We start from the raw sequence: 12,517 nt of genomic DNA, 5'->3' as shown, positions 1-12,517 counted from the left end.
CTGATCTAGCCGATACCAGGATTGGATCGGTGCATCCCTAGCAGCATATCCTGAGGAGGCTACAGCACACACAATGTTTTTGTCATACTCTTAGGGAAGAGGATTAGGGCCACTAGAAAAATAAAAATTAAAGTCAAAATTTTTATTTTATTATTATTATGAGATTTTTTTTTTTTGCTGTAAGTAATCTTTCAAATTTATGTTTTTTGGTTGAATTTGTTTTGTTTGTTTTTTGTTGTTGTTTTTTGTCATTTGTCTGTTCTGCTTTGTCTTTTGTTTTATTCTATTTGTATATATATATTTTTTTTTATTGTATTTTCATTATTTGTGTCTTTATTTGAATGTTTGTAAAAACGAATAAATTTCAAATCATAAAAAAAAAGAAAAATGTAAAAATTCTGAGATTAAAGTTCAAGTCAGAAAAAGTAAATTTAAGACTTACCTTTTCAATCTGGCTTTTAACTCGGAGTAATTTCCTTTTAGCCCTGGACTTCATTATTATCATTATGACCATTATTTTAGCATAATTTTTATTTATTTTGTTTTATTTATATTTAATATAGTTTTTTATATATATATTTGGCATTCATCTGATCTATTTTAATTTATTTTTTTGTAATTATTTTATTTTCTGTTACTTCTCAGATTTTATTTTATTTTATTCTATTTTATAAGATATACTTTATTGGTCCCCCATTGGGGGAAATACTTTTGTTACAGCAGCTTACAACACGGGACAGGGGAATACAACAATGAACTAACATAGTTAAAAAAATATAATAACAATAATAATAGCAATGACAAGGTAAAATAGAATAGAATAGAAAAGAATAGAAAAGAATAAAATAGAATATGACAACTATTACAGATGTATACACACTATGTACACTTCTATCTGATAAATAGATAGTAAGGTATGTTATTGCATGGATAAAATTGCACCAGGTTATTTAAACAAACATACACAGTATGAAGAAACAGTGCGATTCAGATTCAATAGTTATTTGTGAATGTGTCAAGTCACAGGGTAACTGCCATGTAGTGGAATGAAAGATGAGAACAACTGATTAACGGTACATAGATTTAGATTTATAGATTTTATATTTTAAGATTTTTTTATCACTTTCCTTTCCATTTTACCTGTTGTTTTCGGTCTCTGTTGTTTTGTGAAGCACTTTGGGCTGCATGCTTGAATGTATGAAAGGTGCAATATACAAATAATATGAGTTAAGAGTTGAGTTATGTAAGTATTGTGAAGAGTTCTGTTTCCTCAACCTGAAATACATGACAACAGACTCTGAAGCTGTCCAACTTGATTCCACTTTTAGGGGCAATGTAGAGAGCACCTTTGGGAACCTGTTCCCTAGCAATTCAGTCTGTTCATCTTTTGCAGCATATTATGCGTCTGTCGGGATTTGAATGTTGTATGCTCCACAAAAAGATCCTTTTTGTTGTGTATGTGTCACTCAGTGTTATGTTTGTGTTACTCCAAGGGAGGTCTCTCCTGAAAATGGGACTCCATGTTTCAATGAGATAATCTGAATAAATAAAGGTTTGAATGCATAAATAAAAGATATTTGTATAACTAAGTAACACACCAGAAAAAAAGAAGCATGAAGACAATATACACCAATCCCATGGAACAAAAATCACATGAAGGTAGTTTGGCTTTTCTTAAATGAACTCAACAGTTAGTGAGTGTAGTATTTGGCATTTAGAGACTATAAGAAAAGCTGAATTAGAGTCTGAACAAAACTGACCACAGACCACCTGGGAACCCAAAGATTGGTTCAATTAGTGTCAGTTGGTTTTTCACTAATTGCCAGTTTGTTCAGGGAATTTAGACCGCTGAAGTGTAACAACACTGAGGCTCATGCTGCAGTATGGGCTCATTCTAAGGGCATGTTTGGCATACAAAGACAATGCAATGTTGTGATCACATATTTTCATAGTGGTTACATTTTTTTCACTCTTATGGAGTTGCCTTGGTAAAAGAACACAAACGTGCTGCACAGAGTGAAGGAGATGAGGCCAAACAATCAAGTTTTACCCTGGAGGACATTTTAACTGGTAAGTCTGGTCCAGATCCTGGAGCCACAACTGTAAACTCTCTCAGCTGTGATGAAAAATGAAAGATGCACTTACATCTTTTGACATTAAATGGTTTCTTGTAGCTAATTTCACCTCATAAGGCAGTAAGACAATATTTGATCACACTGGTGTACATGGTGTAAAAGAACAAATTTGTAGATAGGGAGAATTTGAATAAAGGATTCGACTGTACAAGAAACCTTTGATGATCCAGACGTGGTCTGAGACATGTCTGCCTCCTCTTTTCTAAAAACAGAGGAATTTTGTATGGAACAAAAGTCCAAATAAGTCCTAAAATGCACTGCAATAATGTAATGTAGTTTTGCTTTAATTTTCATTCTATCATCTATAGCTTTTCTGGTATTGACATCCCTTTATTTTTCTTCAGCTCTTTCCCTCACACGTTCAGCACAGAAGTTAGAGTGCACATTTTTGTACCCAGGAATAAAGTCAGAGTGAAAGCTTGTACTGTTTTCATCATATTTAATGATATCAGCACACCACCTTATCTGCCCTACAAGAACTACTGGTGTTGTAGAAGTCCTCATATAATCATCTATAAGAGATTGTTAATGAGTCATTTTGGAATTCAGTTTCGTTCATGGTCCATTTTTGGTGGATTTCATAATTTTATCTGAAGGCGGTAGATTCAGTGGTATCCATGAATGAACAAAGGGAGGAGGAATTTTCTCGTATCATGTCTGGATTTATGAGGTTATTCAAAGAGTGAGACAAAAAAAACTTTTACTTTGAAAAATACTACTGATTTTCTAACTTTTTAAGATTGACACCCTTGATTGCTTAAATGCATTCATTTATCAATATATAAGGTCCTTTAACCACTATGGGTTTTATTCAATGCTTAGTTTAATCTTTGTTTATTGAATTGGAGGATTGCATTTTTACATATATGAACACATTGAAGAACACTACTGATTCAGTTTTCAGTAATGCCTATTATCAGGTTCTACCAGCCAGCTATTCTTTGCCGGTATAAAATGGCTGATCAACTGGAAATGCAGGACTTTATAGGAGACACTCCCTCCTGGTGGTGGATTCAGGAACCCCTTCCACAACAGTGCTACTACAGCTGCAGGTAACCCTCAAGATATGAAACAATACTGAGAGATAAGATGGATTTTTCAAAACATTAAAAACTTTAATAAAAGCAGAATAACACAGGGGTGAACTGAACACTCGGATTTTCAATTAAACTGTTTTAAATCTTAAATAAAAAAAGCCAGTAATGGGACGGGAAGAAAATAATTACAGGTAACAAAAACAGGCCGGGACAGTTTTCCAAAAATACTTTTGTCACGTGTTTTACAGATCAAGAAAGTCACGCAGTTAAGTCCCATGCTGCCCGACTCTGCCACCCACTTCACTAAAAACCCTGAGTTCATGATGAAAAAAATATAACAGACACATGTGGCTGGTTTGCAAGACAAACTTTGAGAAAAAGCAGTGACTGACATTTTACAAACGTTTCAAAACAAGTTCATCCCCAACATAACAAAAGTACAATACAATAATTCACAATTCTTAGCATTAAAGTCCATATGTGTGGAATAAGAGGACAGATGAAGACCAAATTGGAGGGGGGGGGATCCCAAGGGGACAGTCTCATTCATTCCGCGTGGGTGATGGGCTCTGTTCCCCTTAACTGAACTTAACAAAGACCCCTCAGCCCCCACCTCGGTTTGTGAGTGATGTGTGTGCATTCAAGTTCGCTGTTATCAGACATTTCCCCATGAACAATTCAAAAAAAAAAAAAAATTATAAAAGGAGGGATTAATAGCCACCGGCATATCCACCCCCACCTCCACCCCCCCTGCCGTAGGCCCCTCCACCGCCGCCGCCGCCTCTGTTGTAGGGACCCGGGCTCCTGTAGGAGTAGCTGGCCCCCTTCACTGCACCATAATTGGAGTGCTGCTGTCCGTAGCCGCCATCTCCATAGTCACCACCATTACTGAACCCACCCCCCATCTGGCTGTCGTAGTCGTCGTAACCCCCGTACCCTCCGTATCCTCCACCTCCTCCGCCGCCGCCCCCGTTGTAACCACCGCCGTAGCCGTAGCCTCCTCCGTAGTTGCCGCCGTAGCCTCCTCCGTAGCCACCACCTCCTCTCCCGCCGCCATAGTTCTGCATCCCTCTCCCTCGACCTCTTCCTCCACCTCTTCCTCCGCCGGTGTTCATCTCCTGTTTGGTCAAAGCCTTCTTCACCTCCACCTTGTTCCCGTTGATGATGTGGTATTTGGCCAGCACCGCTTTGGTGGCGGAGTCGGTGTCCTCAAAGAAGACAAAGCCGAAGCCCCTCTTTCTGCCGGTCTGCTTGTCGGAGATGATCTCGGCCTTCTCCACGGTGCCGAACTGGCAGAAGTACTCGGTCAGGTGTTCCGACTCGATGTGGTCTTTCACTCCGCCGACAAAGATCTTCTTCACGTTGGCGACGATGTCCGGGTTTTGAGCATCCTCTCGAGCAATGGCCATTTTCAGCTCCACGTTTTTGCCGTCAACGACATGTGGCTTAGCCGCCATTGCTGCGTCGGCCTCGTCCGGCGTCGAGTAGGTGATAAAGCCGAAACAGCGGGACCGTCCCAGCTGCTGGTTCTGGACCACCACGCAGTCGCTGAGCGTACCGAACTGTTCGAAATACGCGCGGAGACCATCATCAGTGGTCTCCACGTTCAGCCCACCGACGAAAAGCTTGCAGAGTTTCGCCGACATGATTGAATTTCTTGTAGGAGGAGGGTGAACCGAGACTGTCCCTCTTCTTCAATGAACGACGTCTGGGCGGGCCGTGTGGCTCACTAAGACGTATCGGCCGCTGATTGGTCATCTTGAAAAACTCAACACCCTCAGTGGCTCCTGGACGAATCCCGTCACTGCTGCCTTCAAGGGGTGTCGGAAATCTTATGTTCAACTGTTGAGGAGACAGGGTGGCATGGTTTAAATGCGTTTTTGCAAGAGATGGGAGTTATGGCTCTTTGAAGGGAACCGAATCTTGAGGAGCCGTTCAAAAGACTGTCTCTTTGGCTCAGTGTTGTATTTATTTAATTTTCAACTCGTTTTTATCAAGGAAACAATCACTGGAAGCAGTTATAAGATACGATTTGGATCAGAATAATTCAAAATTACAACTCCCACCAATATATATATATATATATATACTCTATTTGTGGGAATTATTCTGAAATATTGATTATAATTTCATTTGGGATTGTCAACATTCCATAAGATGATGCCATATGCCATATTTTGAATTTTCCCTCACCTAAAAAACTTTTTTTGCACTATAAAAACTACACAGGCTACAGATAACTTCCATGCAAAACAGCTTTACTGTAAAATTTTCCCAACAAGAACATTTTAACAACACAGAAAAAATTTATAAAAATAACAAATAAGAATAAATATATATGTATATAAAAAATATAAACACAAACTAGAATAAAAATTAGGACATAACAGAAATATGAATGCAAAACTGCACTACCCACTACTTTACAAAAAGGAGCTCAGCCCCTTGACTCGTATACACATCAAATTAATGTAAACAATAACAAAGTGTAGACAATAAGTGTGAAGCAGAGACTCAGGTGACACGTGAAGGCAGCGTTGGCAATCCGCATATAAAACGCCCTTTGTCGCCCTTACTAAGGTTTTTCCCTCCAGTCTAAATTCTTGCTTGTGTTGTACGTATGGAGCCAAAATTATGACTTTAATGTTTGGTATTGAAAATAAAACTTGGCATTGAAAACACCCTGAAACTGAAAAAAGAAACATTGGCATTGAAATGACATTGTAAAAAATGGTAACGGCATCAAAACAGGTATTGGCATTGAAAACATTTCACTGAAGTTAAAATCACACACATCAAATGTTATATTATTTAATTCCTACAATTTTTTGCATTCTAATTTGTTTTTGATTGACGATCATATTATATTTATTTGATGTCGCTTTTTTCACAATGACATTCTTTTTTCGATGAATCTGCATTCACAAGAAGAAAAACATCATCGAAAAAATAATCTGTAAGATTTGATGTCTGTGATTATAACTTCAGTGAAATGTCATCAATGCCAATACCTGTTTTGATACAGTTCATTTTTGTGTTTCAATGCCAATGTTTCTTTTTTCAGTTTCAGGGTGTGTTTTCAATGCCACATTTATTTTCAATACCAAACATTAAAGTCATCCTTTTGGCTCCATATGTACGTCCCTTTGGACAAAAGCGTCTGCTTAATGAAATTGTAGAATTGTAGAAAAACGGCTCCCAAATGAACTGCTTGCAACTGCGAATCGGTTCTCATCGTTCAGTTAAAAGAGCCGTTCAAAAGACCTACTCGTCCTCGAACGTCACATCTCTAGTTCAAATTTCTTCTGCTTTAGCTCAAAACACAATAAAACAATATAGTGCAACAAAAACTCAAATGTTTGATGAATTAACCCATTAAAAAGAACAACTAGAGGTATGACGACGCTCTCATGAATGTATTAATCACCTTCTATCACCGTGTGTTCTTTCAGTGCAACAGACACCATTAAGCTAAGGAGTAGCATTGAAGCTAGTGGGATTTTGAACAGATTAGACAGAAATCTGAAAGTTGTTTTCGGTGTTATGTGTACTATCCCCCCCTATAAACATCTCCAGGGCAGATTGTCCAAATTATCATAGAGATTAAGCTGTCTGGATCAGTGGTATCTGGACACAACCATGCCTGAAAAGTGCTAAGCGTTGGAGTTACAGTATGTCCTCTGTTTATTCACGTGTGATTTCGGAGGGAAGGGCAGCTCACGGAGGTCTTGAACAAACTGAACCACACAGTGAAAGACAAACAAGGACTTAGTTTCGAATAAAAAAAACCTGCAATGACCTCCATGTGAAGGTTTTCTATGGCTGTGAATAATGCAGCTGGGCATTGAAACCATGTCCTCTATAGCACATGATCACGTGGTAGCCTCCATGTCTTTTCTTTAGAGAGAGAAAAGATGTTTCACTTCCTACATGTCCCTCACTTCAAGCACGAAACTACTCTCACTGACTTCACAGAAAACGAATGTCCAATTCATTCAAATGCACAATGTAAAATAAATACAGCTCTTTATTACTCTGTACGACTGCAGGTTAATAGCCAGACATGCCACAGTAGGCGAAACTAGACAAGACATCTGCTGAAGGGTTAATGCACGTTGAAACGTGTCTATTAAGGAAACCAGAAACAACTTTAAACGCCATGTTTTCTATTGTTAACATGGTGTGGGGGCAAGTACACAGTAGTATGTGGTTCAGGAAACAATGTTGCCACCCAAGATTGAAGTTTCCATTGTATCCCTGCTTTATTTAACTCAAACACTTAAATATAAATAAGTATATCCGTTTTATTTTACAGTTTGTGAACTGTACCTACCAATAATTCCTTTTTTATCATCACAATTAATTAGCAGTAAACACATCATATATGTTAGCACTGCATTTAGGAAGAAAATTATTTACCTAACCCAGAATCTGAACATCTGACCAAACAGATGGTGCCTTGGATCATATGCCAATGCAGATACACCATTTGGCCGTTGGTATGAAGCCCTGACTGTTTTATCAGTAAGGGTCAATGTGGTAGCAGGCTCAATTTTGGCTGGCCTGGCGTCTGAAGAGGTGCAGACAGGAGAATATGCTTGATAAAAAAACATGTCATTTGTCATAAAGTACTTTATTAAAAATTGCATTACGCCGTGAAGCAGGACCTTACATATAAATATATTTTGGTGCAATGTCAGTACAGGTCTCTGTAAGCTGCAGATTCTGCTGATGCCATGCAGGCCAATATATCAAACATAGTCTGTAGAGCAGTCATTTGTGGAAAGGAGGAAAAGCCCAATAAAAGAATGTGAAATACGCTCCTGCTGCTGCTGATTCTCTCCATTCTTTAACCCACACAGTTCAAAGTCCTCCTCCAGACCTTAAACCCCTCCATAACCAGGCCCTTCCCTCCTCAATGACCTGCTTCCTCTGCACACTCTTGCCAGCAGAATCCACTCCTCCAATGCCAACCTCCTCTCTCCAGTACTGATCCTGGGAAAACATATCCTCACCTCATCAACCCAGGGCTGTACCAACTTGCCATGATTCAAATCACTGCCCAAAACCCACCTTTATATGTCGGTATTGCTTTAAATATTCACTTCTGCGTGTTCAGAGACCAGTTGACAGGTGCCTCAGTGTATGATTTTAGATCCTCTGCAGACCCTAATCCACATCAAGTGATTACATTGGTGAAAACATTTTACCCGCAGGTTAACTCAGGGCATCTTAAAATACCATCATGCTCGTGCTTTGCATTTCAGGATTCTGTAACCTTCTTACTTCAACTGCAAGTGCAAGACATCCAAATGCACTTGTTATATAATTGAATTTACAAACCCTTCTGGAGGGTTCGCAGCACCAGAAATGTGAAGAAATCACACATTACAGTACTTCAAAAACTCATTGAGTGCCCTCAGGGATTCATGGATCCAAAAAGGCGTCCTTGCCCAGCGTAGATTTATGGCACTGTATCGGCAAACCTTGGTCACTACCTCGTCACTCCTTAATGAACTTTCCAAAGAGATACATGCAACCACATTTTCCAGTATATAAGAACGTAACATAACAAGTGTTTTTGTATAAAAATATATAATTTATTAAAGATTTTAACAAACATGGCCAACATAACAGCCGTTTCCTTTCTCTGTGAGGTCATCAGTCATTGCAACCACGATACTCCTAAAGAAGGTAAGAGAAGATAAGAACAATTTTAAATGTCCATTCAAGGTCCGAGGTCATGCACGAGTAAGAGCACATCCTGAGAGGGATGTCCAACGTCTAGATTTCTGTTTAAAAAGGAAGAGTTATCAGTAACATAATATTCTGCAGACTCAGGTTTTAAAATAAGCATAACTCCAAGCAGATGCAGGCAGCAGTTACATGCCCGGCTGGTTCTCAAGTTACTTACATTATGTACATGTGGACAGTAATACTCAATATTCATCACCATAAGGGTAAAACTCCCTGTTGTCTTAAGACAATTTGACATTTTCCACACTCGTATGGTTGGACAACAGCTGTGCTTCTTGTTTCTTGATTCACAGTAAGGGGTTAATGCACAAAGAGATTCCGGTCAACCATCTTTCAGAAGAGCTGCTTGTATAAATGTAACCACTTACTGGTCAAGATTCAACATTACTCTGTACACTTCACATTAACACAAGACACTATTCAAAATCCCAGGAGTGCTTTCCTCATAGCACAGAATGCAAACTCTGCTCCCAAGTCAACATTGGCTTGAATTGGTTCTCTTTCTGTTCCATTTTCAACGCTCTGGATGAGGTCAGGAGAGTCCTGCAAATCTAATCAGAACACATAAATACTAACATATAATAGGGACTTGGTTTCTCTGGCATACATAATAAAGAGGTTTGATAAACGATCCTTTGTTTGCGTCTTTTATTTGAACCGACGATTTGGACGATGGAGTGAACACCTGGACCTGCTTTTGAGCACTGTGCTATCCTGCTGTAAAAACCAACTTCACCTGAGGGGGAAGGAGAAGGCACCACCAGTGTCCGCTTTCCTCTCGTCAGCATGGAGACAAACACCCCCCATCAACTTTAAGGGTGATGCCGTCGTGCCCAGGTTACCATTGCAACCTGGGGGAGATGGGAGAAGAAGAGTGTGAGTGACAGGACAATTCAAAGCTCACAGGATGAGACACCAATGCAATTGTTCCATTGTTTCATTTAAATGCTGGAACAAATTTGGGTCCCCAGTCCACCCACTTTATAATAAATTAAAGACCAAATTCAGTAACCCCCCCTTTTGTTTAGATTTTAATATTAGCTAAATGAATCTTTGAGTTATTAAGGTGGAAGTTGAGTTGATAAAGATTAAATAATGGCTCACTTGTGCACCATCTAATTAAGAGTTACCATACATAGTTGACCAACACAGAGTGAAGACAGGTTGATTTACATACCTAGTTTGCTGGGAGCGGATATCCTAAAGAGATATTTCAGACTCCTATCACAACCGACCCCAGGTAATCAACAGGGTCCTGCTGTAGCCTACAAACAAACTGCTACGGCTATATTCGCTGGGATAGCCTACAGGAATACGAGTAAGAACACCTAAATGTAGGAATAATCAAAGGTAAATTAACAGAGCCCTCAAGTCCACAGATATGTATTCAAAATGTAAAATTATAATAAAGTAGTTAGCAAAGGTAGTTTTAAAAACATGGTCAAACCCTACAAAGCCTACATGCATTGGCCGTGGGTAGACTACATCCATTCATTTCACCCACCTGCAGTAAGGGAATAAACTGTGCCTGTAAAGTTGCCTTGAAACTAAAAAAAGATCAAGATGACGCACATAAAACCTGTGGATAAACTTGAGGAAGCCTGGTTAAATAAGTAAAATAACTAAGCTAAGTGGTAGAACGTTTTATTTAAAATGAACATACATAAGCATACCAAAGAGTTTTAACAGTAGGTTTTGTTCTCCAGACATAAAAGTATACAATATACATGAGATATTGCTACAGGTAATGAAAAATGAACAATATTTAAGGTTGAAGCTAGAACTACGCATGAGGAGAAACAGTTTTTAGGGAAGGAAACAAGGAAAAAAAAGGATCCTGATGTGTCACGTGGTCGCCTTTTTGCTGAATGACCCAAGTAAAATAATTATACAAATGTCTCTAATCATGACAGCTAATAAAACAGAACACAAAACATGCTTTCTCGTCCTCATACATCGAAATCACACTAAATTTTACTCCAAATAACAAACTAATTAAAATGCAAATATTATACTGGTCAGCAAAAAAAACAATCCTACATCAAAAGTTGTGAACGCAAATAAAAAATACTCTTAACAACTACATAATAAAGAACCACTGTTTTATTCTCCATCTGAAACGTGTCCTAGTTGAACGGCAACATCGGCTGCTCGTTATTATCAGGCTTTGTGGGAAGTGACCTTCCTACCTGTTCGGGCTTTGAGGTCTTCAAAATGATTAGAGGGGGGTCTCTGTGTCCGTGTCTGCCGATGTGGGGGTTTCACGGGCAGACGATCTGAATTTGAATTGTGGCTTCCAAATCCTGGCTGGAGGTCACCAATGGCAGGGGTTGTTTTGGGCTGGTGTGAATTTTCCATCGTGCAGTCTCATTTAATAGCCGCCGTAGCCTCCTCCACCACCCCTTGGGTAGCCGCCACCACCTCCGCCGCCGCCTCTGGCGTAGGGAGCAGTGTTTCTCGGGCCTCCGAAGTTCGTCTTCATTGGACCATACCCGGATGAATGCTGACCATACCCGCTGCCGAACTCGTTGTAGCCATTTCCACCCCCGTAGCCGCTGCTCTGTTCTCCATAACCACCACCTCCGTATGGTCCGCCATAACCACCGTAGCCGCCGCCACAGTTTCCGTAGCCTCCGCCATTTCCGTAGCTGCCGTAGTTTCCCCCATAGTCCCTAGTGCTGTAGCCATTTTGATTTCCCCTCATGCCTCTGCCGCGTCCTCTTGGTGGCATCCCCCCTCTACCGGCTGCCTGCATCTCCTGCTTTGTCAGGGCTTTCTTCACCTCAACTTTGTGTCCATTCACGGTGTGAAATTTAACCACAACCGCCTTGTCGGCTGCATCGTGATCAGCGAAGTAGACAAAGCCGAATCCCCTCTTCTTCCCGGTCTCCTTCTCGGAGATGACTTCGGCCTTCTCGACCTGGCCGTACTGAGAGAAATACTCATTCAGGTGTTCTTCTTCGATGTCGTCTTTCAGGCCTCCGACAAAGATTTTCTTCACCTTTGCGAGCGCCTCTGGCTTGTTCGCATCTTCCCTGGCTACGGCCCGCTTCACTTCGACGTCGCTGCCGTCGACGGTGTGCGGCCTAGCTCTCATGGCTGCGTCGGCTTCCTCCGGCGTGGAGTAGGTCACGAAGCCGAAACAACGGGACCGCTGGAGCTGCTTGTTCACCACCACGACACAGTCGGTTAGCGTACCGAACTGCTCGAAATGCTTCCGCAGACCATCGTCGTCGGTGTCCACGTTTAGGCCGCCGACAAAAAGTTTGCAAAGCTGGTCAGACATGTTTGAAAAATGGTGAGACAGTTAGGAACTAACAGTTTCACCGCGAACAAAGCTCAAGATGGCGGAGGTTCGGAACGCAGTTGGCTTTATACTCGTCGCGCTGTGACGTCACGCCAGCTTGAATTTCAGCTGCGCCTCTTCCGGGTCTGTTCTTTTTGTTAGGAGGAAAATAATCGATAATCTGCTATAAACCATCAAATCGTCATTTAAAACCACATAACCCATATGTTATACATACGCTTTATTGCTTGTTGTTATATCCTGACATGTAATCTTGTTACGGATACACATTTATTCCATGT

General features: G+C 40.3%; 2 protein-coding genes across 2 annotated transcripts; both read right to left on the bottom strand.

Annotated features, from left to right (window-relative positions):
* Positions 1–2,953: 2,953 nt before the first annotated feature.
* LOC117817844 (heterogeneous nuclear ribonucleoprotein A0-like) lies at positions 2,954–12,319 on the bottom strand. The gene is made up of 3 exons (XM_034690617.1): positions 10,107–12,319; positions 9,666–9,780; positions 2,954–5,014 (listed from the first exon to the last, which is right to left on the bottom strand). The coding sequence occupies exon 3, from the start codon at positions 4,816–4,818 to the stop codon at positions 3,883–3,885; it is 936 nt and encodes a 311-aa protein (XP_034546508.1). The 5' UTR covers positions 4,819–5,014; positions 9,666–9,780; positions 10,107–12,319; the 3' UTR covers positions 2,954–3,882.
* LOC117817845 (heterogeneous nuclear ribonucleoprotein A0-like) lies at positions 10,558–12,275 on the bottom strand. The gene has a single exon (XM_034690618.1). The coding sequence runs from the start codon at positions 12,213–12,215 to the stop codon at positions 11,301–11,303; it is 915 nt and encodes a 304-aa protein (XP_034546509.1). The 5' UTR covers positions 12,216–12,275; the 3' UTR covers positions 10,558–11,300.
* Positions 12,320–12,517: the final 198 nt, after the last annotated feature.

This window comes from Notolabrus celidotus, chromosome 8, assembly GCF_009762535.1.
Source record: "Notolabrus celidotus isolate fNotCel1 chromosome 8, fNotCel1.pri, whole genome shotgun sequence".
Classification (NCBI taxonomy): Eukaryota; Metazoa; Chordata; class Actinopteri; order Labriformes; family Labridae; genus Notolabrus; species Notolabrus celidotus.
The sequence above is the reverse complement of the archived record's forward strand: the minus strand, read 5'-3'. Positions and strand labels throughout refer to the sequence as shown.